Source organism: Monodon monoceros, unplaced genomic scaffold, assembly GCF_005190385.1.
Source record: "Monodon monoceros isolate NGI ecotype Baffin Bay Population unplaced genomic scaffold, NGI_Narwhal_1 Super_Scaffold_8, whole genome shotgun sequence".
Lineage (NCBI taxonomy): Eukaryota > Metazoa > Chordata > Mammalia > Artiodactyla > Monodontidae > Monodon > Monodon monoceros.
In genome coordinates this window covers 28,214,211-28,236,366 of record NW_021703785.1, presented here as the reverse complement: position 1 = coordinate 28,236,366, position 22,156 = coordinate 28,214,211, and the positions used below count along the sequence as shown (strand labels likewise).

General features: G+C 39.7%; 1 protein-coding gene and 1 long non-coding RNA gene across 7 annotated transcripts in view; one reads left to right on the top strand and one right to left on the bottom strand.

Annotated features, from left to right (window-relative positions):
- The window catches only part of MYCBP2 (MYC binding protein 2), a 276,011-nt gene extending 255,746 nt beyond the window's left edge, over positions 1-20,265 (bottom strand). For 4 of the 6 annotated variants that reach the window (XM_029210306.1, XM_029210307.1, XM_029210310.1 and 1 more), the window contains exon 1: positions 19,652-20,265. In XM_029210306.1, the coding sequence (XP_029066139.1) occupies positions 19,652-20,154 (503 nt within the window). In that variant the 5' untranslated portion in view covers positions 20,155-20,265. The remainder of the gene's footprint in view (positions 1-19,651) is intronic. The other 2 variants (XM_029210312.1, XM_029210309.1) reach the window with 2 other exon arrangements.
- Positions 20,266-20,361: 96 nt separating this feature from the next.
- The window catches only part of LOC114887996, a 65,397-nt gene continuing 63,602 nt past the window's right edge, over positions 20,362-22,156 (top strand). Inside the window, exon 1 of the long non-coding RNA XR_003791675.1 lies at positions 20,362-20,501. This is a non-coding gene — a long non-coding RNA (uncharacterized LOC114887996). The remainder of the gene's footprint in view (positions 20,502-22,156) is intronic.

Genomic DNA, 22,156 nt, shown 5'->3' with positions numbered 1-22,156 from the left:
TATGGATAAACCTTGAAAACATTATGCTAAGCGAAAGAAGCAAAGTCCACAAAAGATCACAGATGGTATGACTCCATTTATATAAATGTCCAGATAGGCAAATCCATAGAAACAGGAAGCTGATTACTGGTTGCTAGGGGCTGATGGAAAGGAGACGGAGAGTGACTACAAGAGGATATGGGATTTATTTGGGGAGTGAATAAAAATGTTCTGGTTGCACAAAGTTGTGAATGTATTAAAAATAATTGAATGATATACTTTGAAAAGGTCTATTTTATGGTATGTGAATTTCATATCTCAATACAAAAATTATGAAGAAAAAAAGCCATTGACCTAAAAATAATTTCAGTGTCCATCAACATATAAAAAGGATAATAAATAAAATGCAAAATTTATTTTTTAAATGTTTCCCCTTATTCTGAATAAGAGGAATAAGGGAAAAATATTATTATTTCAACAGAAGCAGAAATGTTATTTTATAAAACTCAACAATCATTTGTGATGAAATGCCTCATTAAGTAGGAAAAGAAGGGAAGCTACTTAATCTAATTAAGATTATCAACAAAAACCCTACAGCTAACATTATACTTAATTATACTCGATGATGAAAAATTAAATACTTCCACTAAGAATGGGAAAAAACACAAGAACTTACATTGTCACCATTTCTATTTAATACTGCACAGGAAGTCAGTAAGTCAAGCAAAAGAAACAAAAGTCATAATGGTTGAAAAGGAAAAAGTAAAGCATTTTTATTTGTAGACAACATAACCATGTTTATAGGAAATGCAAAATAATCCACAAATAATTAATAAATAAATTATCAAGGTCAGTAAATAGAAGACCAATTTAAAAAAATCAATTAATTTATAAAACACCATATGTAAACTGAAGTTTTTCTATAGAAGCCAGACATTTCTCCTGTGTAATTAATGTAATGATACTCTCACTGTGTTCATGCAACACTGAATAAATTAGGGAGGGATAGTAGTCTGATTACTAAGTAGAAAACTTTTATTTACTTAACCTAGGCTGATAATTAGTAATAAGAACAGAGATTTTAACAGTTCAAGTTGATCTGGGAGAGAGAGGCAAACAATTTCCTATATATCTTCAGTCCCTTCATTTTATTTGGAAGTCTTTAGGTTGGGGATAGGAATGGGAGGGTGTGGGAGTGGTAAGGACTATAAATGAAGTTACCTTGGCAGTGGACAGAGCAGCATAAGAAAAAGAGAGTGGGGGAGAGACTGGGAGTAGAGAGTGAGGGGAGGAAAAGACTCTGAAAAGTTATGACTTTATTAGACCATGCCTCATGCAGATTTATAATCTAGGTACACAGAGCCTAGGTGGCCAAGCAAAACTCAAGCCATGGAGCAACTATAAAACTTTCTGAAGACAGTCCACTTATCCTAGGACTAAGAGAGCCACCAGAAGGGTAATGAGAGTTAGCAGTCAAACAACCAGGCACACAAAGATATAAGGCACCATGAGTGAGAACTAGCGGAAAAAGAAAACAGAAGGACAGACTCCATATAAAAGCTTCAGACACAACTATGCTTACCAACTTTACAGAAAAAAAAAAAAAAAGACTAGCTTTAAAATATCTGCAGGGTATGGGGAATATGGCACATCTGAAAAAGAACCAAATCCCACTTCTAGACATGAAAACTATAACTGCAACTAAAGACTCAGTAGGTGACTTTACAGCATTAGACACGGTGAAGAGAGAATTTGAAGAGATCAGAAAAAATTACTAGAATTCAGAGAGAAAGATAAAAAGAGTGAAAATATGCCCCTGAGACCTCTTCCAAAACTTAAATCTCCTCCTTCAAGTCCCTCCATCCCAAAAGAGACAGCACTTACCGTATCCAAGTATACCCTTCCTACCATACACTGGACCCCAGCTCATTCACCATCCTTGGGATTTTGCTCAACCAGTTACACCCTTCCTTTGTTCACTCTTTAATCTCTGTCTTCTATGGCTTCTAACCCTAGAGGCCCACTGGCCTCCTCCAATTTAAAAAAAGAGTTTAAATGATTCTCTATCCCTCTGCCCTCTTCATCACTAAACTTCTTGAGGAACAACTGTCTCAAACTTTTTCAATCCCCTACCATCAAGCTCCTACAAGTGTATGAGACTTCTCAACATCACAAACTTTCTTGTTGCCTACTGAATTCCTTACCTTCAGTCTTCATCCTTTATATTCTTCTACATATGAGTACTATCAAACAGTCTACTTCTTTAAATACTCCCCACCCTCAGCTTCTAGAAGAACCTCTATTTTAGTGTTCCATCTCCCTTGATGATGATTCTTTCTCAGTCTTCTTTATTAGCTCCTTTTTCTTCCTTTTCCTGTTGCTTAAATCTTTAGCACATATATTACTTCTCATGAGAGTTATCTGTTCATAATTTATATTCATTTCTATATTGGTAACTTACATTGTTTTCAATAAGCTATAACAACCTTAATAATAGCTACTGGGAGTTCACAAGCATCATCAGAATGCTGGTCTAGAGCCAGTTATGTTCTCTGACAATAAAGGTACATCCACCATGAAAATCTACCACCTTTCAAGCCACTTCAAAATCCCACCACTACCCATTTAGCTCAGTGCACATAATCTAACCCTCTACTTAATTGCTGAAAGGGACGTCATTTAGAATGTACTACTTCCTTTCACCCACCTCAAAATAATCTCCATGAGGGCCTTACTCCATTAATTGTCCTCACTCTCTCTTTTTCGCTCATTATTCCTGCTCTTCTCCCTTAGCCTACCAGCTGACGAGGACAGAATTTAGAGACATACGGCATAGGTTCAAATGCAGGCTCTGTCATTTATTAGCTCTGTGATCTTGGGAAGGTTAATCAACTGCTCTGTGCCTCAGTCGGCTCATCTGTAAAATAGGACTTATCCCATTAGATTATGAGGCACTTATAGTTATGCTTACTATTAATAAGTGCTAAACAAATTTTATTTCTTTTTATTACCATGCTAAAGTGTCTACTGTGGTTTGGGTTTCCCCAAAAGCAGACATGATTTAAGGATTCAAGAACAAGTAGTTGTTTGAGAGGTGATCCAGGAAAAACACTGATAGGGGAAATCAGAAGTGAAATAGGGAAGCGAAGGCAGTCAAGAAAGAGTGCATTATTAAGCCAGTTACCCTGATGGGCAACCAGAGTGTGATCCTACTGGAGAACTCTAATGGATGGTATAGAACACAGCTCAGTTATCCCAAAGAAGAGATGTGAAAACGAGGTATTTATCCACCACGTCCCCATCCATCAGTGGCTGAAAGCCTTTCTGACAGCATTAACTCCCTGGCATTTCTGGCTTGCCCTGCACACAGGCCAAGCATGTCTCTATGGCCAGTAAGAAAGTTCTCAGGCAGAAATTCATAAATGTAAGTAGACAATATCGAGATGAAAGCCAAAGAAATATGGCTAGGACACTAAGAACATCTGCTACAGTGTCTCTTATCCAAAAGACAGATTAATTCTTTGTCCCCTTCCTCAAGCTACCATCTTCCTTCTTTCCCTCTAAACACTAATTTCTAAATGCTGTACTCCCTTCTCCGTCTAACCTCAATTCACTTTCCCACTGAATGTGACTTTCTCAGCCTTCTGAAAAAAGGAGGTGGGGGTGAGAGAGTGATAGGTCATTATCATCTCTTAATGCCAACTTCAAGATGATGTCTCAGGCTTCTGTTTAGCTGACCTATAGGAAAAGAGTCAGTATGTAAGTAACAGTATGCTCATGAGGAGCCTCTGAATATATTGTACATAATATATTTGAGACAGGATTGAGAGACTCCTAGCAGGAGACTTTTCAAAATACAGGTCTAGAGACCAAGAGAAAGGTTTTAGCTACAAACCACAGACCAAGAAGTCCAAAACAATTAGGTAATTACTGAAATCTGAAGACTGACTGAAGTAACCGACAAAGAAAATGTAGAGAGAAAGGTGTCAAAAATGGCCTCCTGAGAAACTAGTTCTTCCTCCCTCCCTTAATACCTAGAGGAAAGGCATTATTATTTCTGTATTTGACATCTAGTCACTTGCTATACCTGTCATTCTTTCATCATCTTTCTAACACCAAAATGTCTCTCAGATCTGTTCTATTTCATCTATTCCCATTGCCTTCTCTCAGGTTTTATTATCACTTGTCACAACTACTACAATTGCTTCTTTAAAGGAACCCCTGCTTTGGGGATCTATGTCTTTTCATCCCTTATAGCACTGCTACAGACATTTTTATAAATTGAGAGTTTAACTCTATCACTTCTGTCGTCAAATAAAGCAATACAGGAACATAGTAATCCAGTCCTAACATATCTTTCAGTCTCTTCTCCTACACCCTTATTCTAATTTGTCCAGTTCACCCACATTTTAGTTATTGCCAATATCTGTGTTTTACACTTCTTTGATTTTACCTCTATATTCACAACGTAGCTCCAGCAACTATTACTGTCTACACCTCAGGAGTCAGCAAACTATGGCCTGCAGTCCAAATCTAGCCTGCCACCTATTTTTGTAATACAATTATACTAGAACACAGTCATGCTCATTTGTTTAAATATTACCTATGGCTGCTTTCAAGCTGTAACAACAGAGTTGCAATAATTGCAAGGGAGACTAGAGAGCCTGCAAAGCCTAAAGTATTCACTATCTGGCCCATTACAGAACAAGTTTGCTGACCCTTCAAACATGGGGCAACATCAAGCAGCCTCATGTGTGTATAAGTGGATTCCCAGAAGGAAATGAGAGAGACTAGGTTTGAAATAATATTGGAGGAAGTAAAGGCATAATGTGTGAAATTAAACAAAAATTATATCACACATATCTAAGGAGTTCAATGAACACCAAACACATGATAAACACACACTAAGAAAAAACATATTTAGGAAGAGCATGGTCAAATTGCTAAAAATCAAAAATAAAGAGAAAAATCTTAAAAGCAACCAGAGAAGGAATTTTGATTCCAGTATGGTGGCATAAACCAAATACAGTCTATCTTTCACACTGTTTACAACTATAAACTTTGGGCAAAATACAAAAAAAAAAAGAAAGAAAGAAAAAAAATATTTGAGGACTCTGAAAAGGAAACAAAAGCATATTGTGGAGGGGAGTCAAACTTGGAAAAATGACCCACAGGATAGTGAGCTTCCCGGCTCGGCTATTTTCTTCTCCTTTCTCTAACAGCTTTGCTCTAAGGCCAGGAAGCAATCACTGCATACAGAGAGAAGCAACACACAAGTTAAAACTCCAAGAGAAACCCTATCTTTCTGGCCACAGGAATTGGGGGAAGGGGCTCCTGCATGCTGGAGAATGTGGAGAAAATCCTGGAAGGGAGAAAGATTGGAGAAAGGGATTCTCTAATCCTGCCTATAAGCCCACGTAAGTCTTAGGCTTGCTCTGGAGCTGCACAGGTATGAGACAAACCCATACCAACATAGCAAAGTCTCTGAGAATTAAAAACCACCACCCACAAAAGGCAAGACCAAATTTGCAATCTGAAGCTAAACGGGTTGAGAGTCGGCTAAAAGAAACAAAGATCAACACTCCAGAGAATTATGGTAAGACCCAGAGTTTTCAAAACAAACACTCATAATGTACAAGATACAATCCAAAATGTTCGCAATGCAAAAAGAAAATGTGATAAATTTCAAGGGAAGAAACAACAGATGCCAACCCTGAAATGATCCACATGTTATAATTATCCAACAGTACCTTTAAAGCAACTATTATAAATATGCTCCATGAAGTAAAGGCAAACACAGTTGAACTGAACAGGAAAAAATTCTAAGACAAAGAGAAATTATTTAAAAAATGAGCCAAATGTAAATTTAAAAACTGAACAATGAAGTATGTGAAATAAAATTCACCTGGATCAGCTCAATAAATGAATGAAGATGAGAGAGAAAAGAGTCTGTGAACTTGAAAATGGATCAATAAAAATTATCCAATCTGAAGAACAAAGAGGAAACAAATTGACAATAGAAAAAACAGTCAGAGACTTGTGGGACAATCTCAAAAGTTTTGTCATTGGAATCTTAGCAGGGAAAAAGACAGAAACTAGAGCAGAATATTTTAAGAAACAATGGCAGAAAGCATCCCAAATCTGGTAAAAAGACAAATTTATAGATTCAAGAAGCTGAGCATTTTGCAAAGAGGAGAAACTCAAAGAAAATAAAGACTAGATACAACAAATCTAACTGCTGAAGAACAAAAACAAAAAAATTCTTGAAAGCAGATAAAGAAAAATGACATACTACATAAAGGGAAATAAAATTTGAATTACCAAAGGTTTGTCATCAGAAATCATAATGGTGAAAAGACAGTGGAACAACATCATGAAAATGCTAAAAGGAAATAAGCTTTTACTCAGAAGTCTATGTTCCCCTAAAACATCCTTTAAAAATGAAAGCAAAATAAAGACATTCTCAGAGGAAGGAAAAAAAAAGAGAGTTTATCCCTAGTAGACTAGTTTATAAGAAATGCTAAAGTAAGCCCTCTAAGCTGAAAGGAAATGTAGCATCTTCAGGAATGAAGGAAGAGTAACAGAAATAATAAATATATAGGTAAACATATTTTTTTCCTTTAATTTCTTTAAAATATGTATGACTGTTGACAGCAAAAATTATAATACTGCATAGTGAGGTTTTCAAAGTGTGCAGCCATAACATACATAAGAGCTGTAACATAAAGGAGGGAGTGGGATGTAGCAGAGGGGAAAAAAAATCATCTGTATGTTTGTAAGGTTTCTCTATTTTAAGTGAAGCAGTACAATAGTAACTCTAAGTAGGTTGTGAAAGGGTAGGTTATCTATATTGTAATCCCTAGGGCATTAGAAATTAATACAAAAAGATATAGCCAAAAAGTCCAATAGCTAAATTAAAATGGAATACTAAAGAATAATCTAAAGAGAAGGTAGAAAAGGAGTAAGAGAGGAATGAAAAACAAAGAGGGAAAGAGAAGACAATAAAATGGTAGATCTAAAGTCAACTACATCAATAATTAATTACATTAAATATTAATGGTCTAAACTCTCCAAATAAAAGGCAAAGATTGACAGAATAGATTTAAAAAAAAAAAAAAAGCAAAATCCCATGTGTACTGCCCAAAGGAGAGAAACTTTAAATATAAAAACATAGATAGGGCTTTCTTGGTGGCGCAGTGGTTGAGAGTCCGCCTGCCGATGCAGGGGACACGGGTTCGTGCCCCGGTCCAGGAAGATCCCACATGCTGCGGAGTGGCTGGGCCCGTGAGCCATGGCCGCTGAGCCTGCGCGTCCGGAGCCTGTGCTCCGCAATGGGAGAGGCCACAACAGTGAGAGGCCCGTGTATCGCAAAAAAAAAAAAAAACATAGATAGATCAAAAGTAAATAGACAGAAATAAATTTACCAGGCAAACAGTAAGCCTAAGAAGTATGAACAGGCTATTTTAATATCAGATAAAGTAATTTCAAGACAAAGAGTCTTACTGGAGATAAAGAAACATGTATCATAATGAAATAAAAGAATAATTCATCAGGAGGTTTTAACAGTTATACAAATACATGTATATAATAGCAAAGCCCCAAATATATGAAGCTAAAACTGACAAATTAAAGGGACAAAGACAAATCCACAGTTACAATGGGATATTTTTAATACCCCTTTTCAGCAACTGATAGAACTAGACAAAAAATGAGTGTAGACATAAAAGAGCCGAACAACACTATCAACCAACTTTAACTATATGACATTAATAGAACTCTACATGCAAAAATGGCAGAACACATATTCTTTTCAAGTGCACATGGTCTAATCACGAATGTAGACCATATCCTGGGAGATAATGCGTATCTCAATAAATTTTAAAAGACTGAAATTATATAAAATGTCCATTGGAAAGTAATAATAATATACATTAAAAAATCAAATATATGAGGGTTAAATAAAATAATTCTAAGCAAGCCATGAATCAAAGATGAAATTACAAAGAAAATTAGAAAATATTTTAAGTTAAATGACAAAGAATATACTGAATATAAAAATTTGTGGGATACAACTAAAGAAGTGCTTAGATGAAAATCCATCACTTTAAATACCTATATTAGAAGACAAGAAAAATCTAAAATCAATGACCTAAGATTCCATCTTAAAAAACTAAAAAAGAAAAAACAGAGCAAAGTAAAAAAGGAGTAAATTATAATAAGAGGAAAGTCAATGAAATAGAAAATAAACCAATATTAGAGAAAATCAATAATGCCAAAAGTTGATTCTTTGAACTTATAAACAAAAATGACAAACTTCTAGCTAATCAAGGAAAAAAGAGAAAACACAAACATGAAGAATGAAAAAAGGATTATCCCCACAGACCCCCACAGACATTAGAGAATAATAAAAAGAATGCTATGAACAACTTTATGCCAAAAATTTCAACAATTTAAATGAAAGGACAAATTTCTCAAAAAAAAAAGTTACTGAAATTCACATGAGAAATAACAAAAAAATCTGAATATCCCTGTATCTATTAAAGAAAATGAATCTGTCAAAAGCCTCCCCCAAAGAAAATTCTAGGACCAGATGGTACCCCTAGTGAGTTCTGTCAAATATTGAAGAAGTAATAAGACCAATCTCATGCAAACTTTTTAAAAATACAGACAAGATTACTAACCAACTGGTTTTCTGAAACAAGGATAACTGTAATACCAAAACCTGACAAAGACATTACCAAAAAAAAGATTATAGACCAATATCCTTCGTGAATATAAACCCCAAAATTCTTAACAAATAAAAGCAAATCAAAGTCAACAATACATCACATATGAGGTTTTATCCCAGGAATGCAAGGTTGACTTACCATTCAAAATTAATTAATTTAATTTTTCCTTTTATTCTCTTAATATATGATCATATTGATAAATGCAGGAAAAGCATTTGACAAAATTCAATACACATTTATGATAAAAACCATAAGCAAAATAGGAATAGTAAAGAACTTCCTCAAACTGGCAAAGGCCATCAAAATATCTACAGCTAATAGTGAAAGACAAAGAGACTACTTTGTCATTGTTTCTCCCTCACATTAGGAACAAGGAAGGATGCAACTTTCACCACTTCTATTCAACACTGAACAGAAGTAGAAAGGTTCTTGTCATTGGAATAAAGGTTGGGGGAGCACAGGGTTATCTGGAGATCAGAAAGAATGATGATATGATTTTACAGAACATCCCAGAGAATCTATAAAACAGTTAAAATTAATCCACAGCATTCACTACAGGTCACCTATTATACTACTAGCATTCACTTGCTTCAAATAAATTCTGGACAATGTTCCTGCAGAATTCTGGTTAGTCTCATTTCCTGGAGAAACTTTCCAGAGGAAGTAAAGTAGGACAAACTACAGCCTCCACCACTGGTTTCAGATGGTTTCAAGGCCAAAACTTATAGTCACAACCTCTTCTCTGCTAGTCATTCTGGATTCCCTTCATCTTTGGCTAGAATTTCTCCTGGTCCAGTTGGCTGATCCTGTGAGGTGTCCATCAGGCCTTTCTCATGTCCATTTACCATTCAAGTTGGAAAAGAAAGTACCAATAGACACCCAGTAGATCACCTGTGTGCCAAACTCCATGTTCCATTGCATAACAGCAGCCCTACCTCCTTCAGATGATCAGGTACATTAGCCCTGTCAAAATGGTGACTCCTTATCTTGGAAAAGAAGCACCAAATCCCACCAGTAGCAGTGTCTTAAAGTATAACAGGACTCTTACAGTGTCTCTGTTGAAAATGTTTCCCTTCGGAGAACCAGGACCTTTTAACCCCCAGTGCTCAGAGCTACAGAGATGGGAAGCATAAAGTCCCCAGTAGATCACTGACAGTGATGCTAAGTGGAGGCATCCCAATTTCCATGTGTTCTTCCTACTAGGAACACTGAAGGATAGGACCTTACGCTCATCATCAGTTGTGCCATCAAAAGACTGTCTTACGGGGGCTTCCCTGGTGGCGCAGTGGTTGAGAGTCCGCCTGCCGATGCAGGGGACATGGGTCCGTGCCCCGGTCCGGGAGGATCCCACATGCCGCGGAGCGGCTGGGCCCGTGAGCCATGGCTGCTGAGCCTGCGCGTCCGGAGCCTGTGCTCCGCAACGGGAGAGGCCACAACAGTGAGAGGCCCGTGTACCGCAAAAAAAAAAAAAAAAAAAGACTGTCTTACTATCTATCAGGTCAGCAGCTTCTGGGCAGTTATGGTGCACAACAGGACAAATGGATGTGTGGGATTCATTTGCTATAAAGTGGGTCCCTTACTCTGAAATGATGTTATGTGGCACCCTGTGCTGATGGATCACTCTGTAAGCCCCCAAATATGGGCACTGATTGAGCCCCGGCAAGTTGCAAAGGGAAACTCATAACACAGAATATGCATCAAATCCAGTCAAAATGAATCACGGTCCTTTCCAAGGCACAAGGACTGGTTGGTATCCTTGAAGGAAAGTTAGTCTCTGCTATTGTCAGGCTGGACATTCATCAGTTCAGTTGCTAGATCAGCACTGATGAACATAAATTCATTACTGGGCCCTTGCGTAGCCATCATCAGTAATTTTTCCATAACCCTTGTAGGCCAAATGGAATAACCTAACAGTAGAGCTTATTATGTAATGAGATCCAAATAATTAATAAGAATTTACATTCTAACAACTTAGTAGCCATTTGAAAAATTAATACACATAAACTTAAAGAAAAATATTTATATCTCACCTTAACCACAATTACTTAATTATAGGACACTGCACATTCTGAGTACTGCACAACTTCTCAAACTTGTGCAGATTAAACATGTCACCCTCCTCTTCTCTTCCACACTGATTTCTGTGCAGTGCTTTGTTGTATCACAGCAACAACCAAAAATTCAACTTTAAAAAGATATGACATCATCATGGGCTTCCCTGGTGGCGCAGTGGTTGAGAGTCCGCCTGCCGATGCAGGGGACACGGGTTTGTGACCCGGTCCGGGAAGATCCCACATGCCGTGGAGCGGCTGGGCCCGTGACCCATGGCCGCTGAGCCTGCGCGTCCAGAGCCTGTGCTCCGCTATGGGAGAGGCCACAACAGTGAGAGGCCCGCGTACCGCAAAAAAAAAAAGATACGACATCATCAAAAGGAGTGCAACAGGATCTAATGTAGAAACCGTGAACTACCTCAAGTTAGTAGTTTGTGACAGATATTTCTGTGTTTCCTTTAAAATTCTGAAATATCCCATGGTATTCTTGTGTGTCTGCTGGGGTGTTTGGGGGTGCCTCAGTGCAGTATGGGAATCAATCTGTGTGTGCGCGCGTGCGTGCGTATATGTGCACTGCAGTCTCTCTCCTCCCTCAGCAGACCCAGCACCTCTCAGTAGGCTTTGTTGTGACTTAACTCTAGTTAGTTATTGGTTTGGTGATAGACAGCAGGGGAGAGGAGAATAGATAGGGGTAGCAGGGGCAGCATAATCTTCAAGTAACTACCCTCTAGACAGGAGAAGAAGGTCACTTCTGTAGGCTCAGAGGGTTCAGAGGAATTTGGGGTTTCAAGGTTTTCCAGTGCATCAACTCAGACGTCCCATCTTAAAAGCCAGGGTCTCATTCTTTCCTAACCAGAGGACAGACACACTGGCTTAGCAGACTTGTTGAGAAATCAACCTGCCCTGGAGCTCTGCTACCCCTGAAATTAAATCTTGGGCCTAATCCTTAGTTTTTTCTTTCCTCCTACTGCAGAAGATGAGTTTCTTTACATGATACCAAAGAAAGAAATTACCTAACTTTCTCATTTTGCCCCAATTACCTTCAGCCTTTCATTGTCTTTCTCCAACCTATGTCACTCACCAAACAGCCATCTGACTACACCGTCCGTATAATTAATAACTCCCCTAAATGTCTCAAAAGCCTAAGATACTGTACCCACAAATACTTTTTCTTCTACAGGAATGCCATTCCAATTTGCCACCACTTAAAGTTTTAACAGGTGCACAGCTACAGTGCATGCAAAGGGTTATCAGTATCAGTGCTCCATCTACACCAGTAGCGGGGTTCTTACTGCTAGCCAGCCAGCAGATAATCTAGCTCCAAAATTCCATTTTGAAGACTACTTCCTCAGACCACTGCTGATACCACAACTGTCTTGGAAGAAAAAAGGCTCTGAAATGAAGATCTGCACAACCGAAGTACTGGAGAATGCCCTCCAAATCAACGCCTGTGGGAGAGTAAAGGAAGTGAGACTAAACAGAGGAAGCAGTTGAATTGAAATGCAGTCACAGGAAGGCCTCAGCCAATCCATGGGGAGCTCTGGAGTTGCGATGGATCTTCAAAGTTGTCCTACCTTAGGGCAAAAGGGCCAGGCATTCACACCCCCACACAGAATAGGCATTGGATGCAGGCTGATCCTGAAGAAAACGTAAGACTTTGAGGAAAGCAGGTCTGTTGGCTCACAGCAATGCCTGGAGAGACTCAGTTGCAATCAGTTTTAGCTGCCAGTATTCTCAATGGCTGGGGGAACTTGTAACTGAATGGAGGGACATGGGTGATGAACTAGAGAAACCACCACACCACTGCTAGACTATTATACCAAATGGGCTAATGAGGGGAGAAAATGAATCATTTACCCTGCTTTCTTAGGAGGAACTAAGTTTACCACCAGTTGATAAGGGAAAACTCTTCTTTGCAGAAGAGCATCAGCTACTAAAAATTCTATTTTAACAGAAATATAAAAATCATCATTTTGAAGCCCCTAATGAAATTATTGCCTCAGTCAAGGATTATCAAAAGATGCTAAAACCGTTAGGTGGAAGATATTCACAGTGTGCCAAAGTTATTACCCATGATTACCTGCCTAATGCAAATGGAAGAAGCATACATTTACAGAAAAGAGACCTAGTGGGTACCATCTCATCCAAGTAATTCAAGTAACTAGACTGAGCATTATTAAACAATGAGACAACCTGAAAACCTCTGGATGGGATGTAATGTGCAGTACTCAGCATTATATACAAAATATTCTTGCCAAAAAATGTTTAACCAAAACCTGTTGAAGCTTTAAAGCCTAACTTCCATTTAGAGGAAATATGGGGATAGATGACATAAAGGGGAACAGTATCTGGGGTCCTGTCCTTAAGGAGCTAGTTTTATAAGACATTCTAGAAAAGGTAAAATATTAGTGACAGAAAACTGGTCTGTGGTGGCCAGTGGCTAGGGGTAGGAAAAGGGCATTAACTAAAGAAACTTTTTAGAATGATGGAAATATTCTATACTTGACTGTGATGGTTCGGAGACTCTTCAAATGGACACTTAAAAAGGGTGAATTTTATTATATGTAAATTAAACCTTGATTAACCTGTCCCCTCCCCCCAAAACCTGAATATTTAATCTATTCTTGAATGAAAAAGTGAGACTATTCTGATGATTTTTTAAAATGCAAACTATTTTTAAATTAACATTTTTATTTTCTTTTTAAGCCCAAAGGCAAGATCTTCTTTTATCTTGATCTAGGAAACGAATTCATTTCATATTTCTACTTGCTAATATGCCAACAGAGCAATTTTTGCCTTAAAATGTGTTTATATAGGATTCCATAGATGTAACAGCTATATGAAGCAAATTACTACCTATCCACAAATATACTGATTTGATCCTATATCACTTACTAAAACACTCCTACAATAATGTCTCTTCATAGCTGAAAACTATCAGTGTCTCCTGAATAAAATCTAACTCTTACCTGGCAGTTCAAGCTGCCATACCCTCTGACCAAAGCCTCCACTTCCAGACTGAATTCCCATTGTTCTCCCTCATAACACCTACATTCTAGCTCTAACAGAATTCTTACCATTACCTACACACAAACTGTGCTTTCTCACCTCTTGCTCATGCTTTTGTACCAGCTCAGAATGCCATCCCTTGGTCACAATAGGCTATGCTTTCTTAGTCATTTCATTTAACACTTTTGTAAGTACCTGCCTTTGTACCTTTCACACCCATCCAGACAATAAACTCAACGTAGAAACTGTCTTACAAATCTTTGTAATGCTAATGGTTAGCACCAAGTATTAATCCCGGAATCTTTGATGGATTAACCTCTTCTAACCGAAATTCCATGCATCTGAAGGATGGGCTCAAATAGCATTTCTAACAAGAAAGAGATAAAGAAGCTGAAGGAAGTAAGTGGGTTTAGCTTGGAGAAGAAAAGCCATTTCCCATTTTAACCACAGTCCCCTCTATTGTTTCCACTAACGCTGTTCTTCTACCACTTCAGCCCAGATACCCTGACTGTCTTTATCTCCCAGTCTATCAGTTCCCTCCTGGCATCACTTTCCTTTTTACCATATGTTCAATCTTTGTCACCAAAAACCTTCACTTTCTTTTTTTCTTAGACCTCCAGGCACACTTCAACCTTGAATCAACTAGCAGTTTTTTTCATTTCTCTTCTGAGTGGAAAAGCTTACAACATCATGCTGACTGGAATTTTAAATATGTGATTTTAATAATAATAACAGTAGTAGTAGTAATAGTAATACCACGACCACCAACAACAGCAGCTAACATTTAATGAGCACTTAACAATGTTCAGACACAATGTCCTTTCAATAGCCCTATAAGGATACAAGTAAAGAAACAGACATGGAAATGCTAATTAACTTACCCATTTTAAGACAGAAAAAAGCAGAACTGAAATACTAAGATGGTCTGACTCCAGAGCAGATTTAGCCACCATGCTATGGTTCTTCCCAAATGCAATCAATGCTGTACTACCATTCCCACTAAGAACTGATCAAACATTCTTTTATTCATTTCCTAACAATCCCTTTCCTCAAGCAAATGTTCCAACTTTGACTGATTCATTCCTACAAAAATATATTTATTCAGTCACTGAACAAATGAAATAGTTATTCCCACATTCAACACAGTCATTGAGACCAAAACATAAAAGAATAAGACATGATCTCTGCCTTCTCTTTAAGTCCCCAAACTCCGTCTGCCCCTTCACTCTCAGTAATCATTAATTAATATTTATTAGCACTTAATGTGCCAAGCACTTTACATATACAGATTCATTCAATCTACAATACGATCCTCATTATTATTATTCCCATTCTACATAGAAGAAAACTGAGGCATAAAGAAAAGCAAAACAAAACAAGTGGGACTACATCAAACTAAAAAGCTTCTGCACAGCAAAGGAAAGCAACAAAAATGAAAAGGCAACCTACCAAATGGGAGAAAATACTCGCAAACCATATACTACTGGTAAGGAGTCAGTATCTAAAATTAAGAACTCACACACCTCAATATCAAAAAACAACAAAAAACAAACAAAAGAACACAAACAATCCAATTCAGAAAATGGAAACAGGCTCTGAATAAACATTTTTCCAAAAAAAGATACATGAATGGCCAACAGGTACATGAAAAGATGCTCAACATCACTAATCACTAGGAAAATGCAAATCAAAACTACAATGAAATATCACTTTACACTGTTAGAATGACTATTATCAAAAAGACAAGAAATAAAAAGTACTGGCAAGGATATGGAGAAAAGGGAACTCTTAAGCACTGTTGGTGGGAATGTAAATTGATGTAGCCACTATGGAAAACAATAGGGAGGATCTTCAAAAAATTAAAAATAGAACTACCATATGATCCAGCAATTTCACTTCTGAGAATATACTCAAAGGACATGAAAACACTAACTTGAAAAGATATGTGCACCCCTATGCTCACTGCAGCATTATTTACAATACCCAAGAAGCCACTTAAATGTCCACTGATAGATGAATAAAGAAGGTGTGATATATATAATAAATGGGATATTATTCAGCCATAAAAAAGAGGGAAATCTTGCCATTTGCAACACCAAGAATGGATCTTGAGGGCATTATGGTAAGTGAAATAAGTCACACAGAGAAAGACACATATACCATATAATCTCACTTATAAGTGAAATCTAAAAAAAAACAAAACAAAACACAAAACTGAACTCATAGATACAGAGGAGAGATTCATGTTTGCCAGACGCAGGGGGTGGGAGATGGGCAAAATGGGCAAAGGGAGTTGAAAGGTACAAAGAAAAACTTCCAGTTATAAAATAAATAAGTCATGCGGATGTAATGTACAGCATGGTGACTATAGTTAATAATACTAGACTGTATATTTGAAAGTTGCTAAGAGAGTAGATCTCAAAAGCTCTCACCGCAAGAAAAAAAAACTTTCAACTATGTGTGATGATGGATGTTAACTTGACTTTATGTGGTAGTCATTTCTCAAAATATGGAATGGTTATGTTGTACACCTACAACTGATAGAATGGTATATGCCAATTATATCTCAAAAATATTTTTTAAGCAAAAAACTGAGGTATAGGAGTTATGTAATGCACCCAAGGTCACACAGCTAAAAAGTGGCAAAGCCAGCATCTAAAACCGGTCCAGCTTCAGAATCCAAGCATTCACTGCAAGGCCATCAAAGTCACTGACACCATTAGGCTGCCATCCCTTAACTTCTCTACCTACACCTAAAACATAATCCATAGTAATTAATTTATTCAACACTGACTGATAACTCACTCGCCTTGTTTTCATTCCTTGAACACAACCTTGTTTCTGCGTCAGAGACTATATTTTCCTAGAACACCATTCCTCTAGTTCTGCCTTCCAATCATTATGACTCAACTTAAATGCCAACTCACAAAGAGACCCATCCTGACCACCCTACCTAAAATACACCCCCAGCTCCCGCCAACTACAAATCATCTATCACGTGCAACTGGGTTCATTTCCTTCCTGGTTACTTACCACTACCTGAAATGATCAGTTGCTTATTTCTCCCCATTGGAGTGGAAGTTCCAAACAGAGTAGAGACCTAGTCTATCCTGCTCACTGTTACAGCTTCAGCACCTAAAACAGTGCCTGGCACAGAGTAGGCACTGGATATTTACAGAACAGATGCCAAAAATTGTGCTAGACACTGGGATTACCAAAACGAATAGGATACAGTTCTTAATAAACTCCTAGTCTTTAGATTTATCCTCCCCTTCTATATTAAAGGATGACTAGCTCCTAACGTTTTTTTTAGTGGCTAACCTCTCCACCTGTCATGTTAAACCTGTCCCTGAGATCTCCCTTAGACTTCTCACCATCATTTAGCCCCTCTCTAACTTCTTTAATTTCTCCTTCTCCACTTACTGAATGTTTCCCACCCACCCTCCCATACTCAAATATTCTTCCCTCAACCATCTCCCCATTACCCCAAAATATCCCATTGACTCCGCAGCCACATCTCTCTTCCACAGAATCTTGACCCTTCCTCAAAAGTCATCAGCGACCTGGAAAGTGTTCTCACTTTCTTCAACATTTATCCCTGTCGAGGACTTTCAATCCACTTTCTTAGGACCGGAGGTGCCACTGTCCCACAGTTCTCTTCTTAATTTTTTAAATCTTTTTTCAGCTTCCTTCACTTTCTCCTTTCTCTCACAGCTTTAAACTTGATTCTCACTAGAATTTCACCCTCTATTCTTGCTCCATTCTCTGTCTCTGAAACATTTCATCTTCTCCTCTAACTCAACTAGTGCCCCATACAAATAATTACATCATTCAGTCAGAACCGAAATCCCAGCTCCAATTTCCCCATTCATAGTTAATAAGAAATGTGACTGAATTCTTAAGCAAACCCTCAATAAAGAATAGCTGCAGGCCAAGACTTAGAAAAAATAATGTGAAGTATAATAAACAATCATGTTCTGAACAAGCACTAGAAGGCAATATCACACAACTTAAGGCTCGTTTCCATTAGTACTTCTTGAAATACAGTACTTGAATTAATTCTTCACTAATTTTAATTGACAGCTTGTACAAAAATTGACCAAAGACTAAAAATCATTCATAGACTTTATATATGTGGTTAATCTATATTAATTTTGTCTAAAACTGTTTATACAGTTCTAAATACACAGAAACTGTATTATTACACAAGTATAGTAGTACAGAGTTAAAACAGGGAACATACCAGTCACAAATTATTGCATAAGTCTGGAAACAACACACAAAATAAATTCAAATTCTTTGAGAGGAGTTTGTAAAGATGTACCTATGATGCCATAATATACAGACTCACAGCTCCAAATTATACCTAATCATTAGAGCAAACTGTCTATTGAGATTTTTGTGCTATTTTCAAAAGCATCAGCAAGAAACAGACGTGCCATTGTGGCCTTCAGTTTACATAGCAAAGGGTAGTTAGTTACACACATTTATATCAGTATGATAAAACTACTCAAGTTCCAATCCTGTAAACAATTATACACACGAGAAGAGTGGTTTACCCAGAAAACGTGTGAAGAAAGCTCCATCTTTACAACTCTCTGCAGTGGATAAGAGCCACAGTACATACTGGTCAACCACAAATACCTGACTCACAGCCTAGCCCCTCTCATAATGAGAGAAAACGGCATCTGGTTATTACCGAACAAACTACATATTCAATAAATACAGTAAACTGTAACTTATTTGACAAAATCCTACTATGCTTTCCCTATGTATTGCAAGAAGGTGTGAGAAAAAAAAAGATGAAGCCAACTCCCAATTACCACTGCCAAAGGTAAGCTGGTGAAACAAGTCAGTCACCATCCTTCAAGGTATGTGGCATGTAAGAGCATGGAAAGGAAAACAACAGGAGAGCCTTAAGCAAAACGACACCCACATTTTAAGAAAATGAAAGTGGTTTAACATCTCCTCCATCGCGGGAGCTGAAGGTGCACCAAACCTAGGAAGAGATCTAGGAGCTACTCAAATTTTCCAGTTGGTGTCAGTTGATCACTACACCAGCTGTCATATTTTGAAGTTCTTCAGGTTTCCCCTTTTCCCCATAAACCACCCTCCTGCACTCTAAAGCCGAAAAGTGGCAGAGGAAATAGAACAGAAGATGAAGGGAAATGGCCGATGGGACAACAGAACACAAGCACTGCTGCAACCACATCTCTAGAGGACCAAAAGGTCCACTTATCAAAGTACAGCTCTAAAAATCTGTATCAGACAGCTTTCACAGCCACCTAAACCTCCAACTGCATCCCTTTCGCATAAATCTCTTAAATTGAAACCCCATGCCTTATCCTACAGGCTGATTATCTAAAACTCATCCTATATATATGACATTATCCTTAACGGATACCATCACCCCCCTCAGTGAAAGGCAGATTTTTTTTTACAGTAGGCGGAGAGGTGAGGATGGAATGTCATGAAGGGGTGGGGGGAGGGGTTATGAGAAATACGTGCAAATACCATTGCGGCAGAGACACTGGGAACAACACTTCCCTCATCGCTCTTGCAAATTCTCTTGGTGCATTACCCTCTGCTCATCTCTCCTCCTTCAACAATACACATACACGTGTCATAACCGACCCGCACCACCACCATTTCTAGCATCACAAGCTCCCCTCCCACCCTCTCTTGCCCCCTACAAAGACAGTTACACACACTTAGAACAGAAACTGCCGCCACCGCACCCTCCTATCTCAATAAGTGATTCTACCACCTAGCATCAAGCGCTTGCTGAAAGACAGCTCAGTAAATACGTATGTAGACAGACAGACACACACACACGGGCGCACATGCAGCATGTGGCGCAACGAAGGGCACCCGGAGACGCACCTGGAGGCCGGGTGTCCAGCGCTGCTACCCCCCTGGTCCCTGTCACTGAGCGCAGCTGTGTAAATCCTCCGGTAGCGGTCGGCCAGGGCCCGGCCTGACAGCAGCAGCTGGTAGTGACCCCGGGAGTCCGCGGCCGGCAGCCCGAGCCCCAGCCCCGTGGCCGCCAAGGAGCCCTCGGAAACCGGCATGAACAGCGCCCCCGGCGCCGGGGAAGAAGAGATGGTGGCGGCAGGGAAGAATCCGTCCCCACCGGCCCCCGAAGAGGCGGCGGCGGGAGAGGCAGTCGCTGCGCACATCATCATCCTTGCAGCCGCCGCCGCCTCGTCCCCGCGGGACAGGCAGGCAGACACGCGCGCGCACACACAGCCCTTTTCCAACGACGACGGCTGCGGCGGCGGCCTCTCGCTCCACAGCAGGGAGACTACAAAGACAGAGACCTCCTCCTCCTCCTTCTTTTCCTCCCCCCCCCCCCCCCTGCCCCCACCACTACTGGGGCCGCTCATCTAACCTCGCCACCCCGGGAGTATGAGGAGGAGGCGGTGCCGCCGCTGCTGCCGCTGCCGCTGCCGCTGCCGCCGCCGCCACCGCTGCCACCGCCTGAGCCACCCGCAATGGGAAGCTGCCGGCCGCAATGGGCATGCGCCCCTCCTCGCACATGCTCAGTCACTTCGGCCCCGCTCCCTCCCCACCCCCTCTCCGCTACCACTCCCTCTGCCTCAGGCCTCTGGGCGTGAGGCCTGAGAGTCGGGCCGGATCTGAAAGAAGGCTGCTTCTCCGGGTTTTACTAGCAACTTGAGGAAGAGTAAGGAAAGTGCTGGGGAGGCTGTCAGCTACAACCAGTCGGCTTCAGGTACTGGGTTCCCTCCAGGTGGGAGAACTGGGACCTGAAAGATAGAGGCCCCCGTGCCCACCGCCAGCGGTTGACGGTACGCACTCCTGCTACCGTTCCCCAAAGTGTGTGCTGCCAGCGGAAGATGTACTGTGAATGGCGCTGGTTGAACTCAGAATTCTAGGCAGAGGAGCCCCGGCGAATTAGAAGTCCCTTTGGCGATCTTAGTTTGGAATTTTTATCATTAGGATTTAAGTCTGTTTAAAATAGTTTTTACTTACGAAAGACAGGGAGTAATTTAGCGCATTCTTTTTTTTTTTTTCTGTGAAAGTAGAATTCCCAGGTATGAGAGTATTCACAAGTCAGAGGCATTCCAAAACTCTTGTTTGTAACGTTTATGTCAGCGCTAAATCTTAATGCAATAGTACTTTTCTTAAATATTCTTTTTTTTTTTTTTTTTTGACTCCACGCTCACCCTAAGAGGGCACTCTTATCTCTTGACAGTGGTCACTTCATGGCTTATCTTTTTACTCCCTGACTTACATTACTAAAGATAATTCTTGAATATGACCTGAAACTAGTTGTGACTGACTGTGTAACATCTGAAAATGCCATATCTATCAAAGATCTTATCACTGTGCATAGCATAAGAATGTAATATTTGCTGAGTCCCCTGTTCCAAGCTATTCTACCAGCTCCTTCTAAGTAAATGCCGTAGAAATGTATGCGCCAGTGCACCCTGATTCCTATTAAGTTTTATCCTTTTGATTCTGAATTTGAAGAGTTTGCCCAATAGTCCTGGCAAAATCATTTTTAAGTCCTATCATCCCAGTGCTATATCCTTTATATACTTACTGGCTCTTAAGCCTCTTTAAATGTCCTGCTTTAGGGGAAAAAAAAATCAAGCCCTGTTTACTGTTTAGAGAAGTACAAACAAGGAGTGGGGAAGTAAATTAAACTAATTCTAGTTTTTGCGGGGAGAGAGTGCTGAAGGAGTGCATTTATCTGGGGCTCTGAATAATAAATGGATGTCATTTTTATTTTAAAAAGTTGTCTTTTTTAAAGACAAGGAAACTTGTTTCCCCAACTATCTTATAAGCTCCTTCAGAGCTTGTTGTTTATCTTGGTGTCTACCTCAGCCCCTGTCTAGAACCTCCTGTATGGTAGATAGCCAGTAAGTATTTGTTGGGCGAAATTCCTATCCTCATGCTTCAGCACAGTTACACACCTGTGTCGAAGAGAAACCGCCCCGCCCCCGCTCCCCCTCCCCCCGCCCCCAACTCTGGGAGGAGAGCCAATACACAGGTATGGAGGCCGCTAAAGGCTGGTGGAGTTAAAGGCCCGAACTCTTAGCAGCTCTAAGGGCTGTAGCTGTTGCAGGAGCCAGAGAGGCCCCCAAAAGGAGGAGGGGTTTGGATCCTGACTCTGATACTTGTATGTCTTTGGGCAAGTTTCATCCTCTGAAAAATGGTCAAAATAATACTTCTGTGGACTGTGGACTGTGGGAGGGCTTCAAGCGTCTAGGACAGCCACCTTGTCACACGGCTTTTCACAGATGGTTACACACAAAGCAAAACATGAGGACTGGAATGATGCTTGTGTCTGTTCCCCCATCACGTTGCCAACTCCTAGCACAGGCTCTTGCCCTAAGCAGGAGGGAAGTAGATACTGGTTGA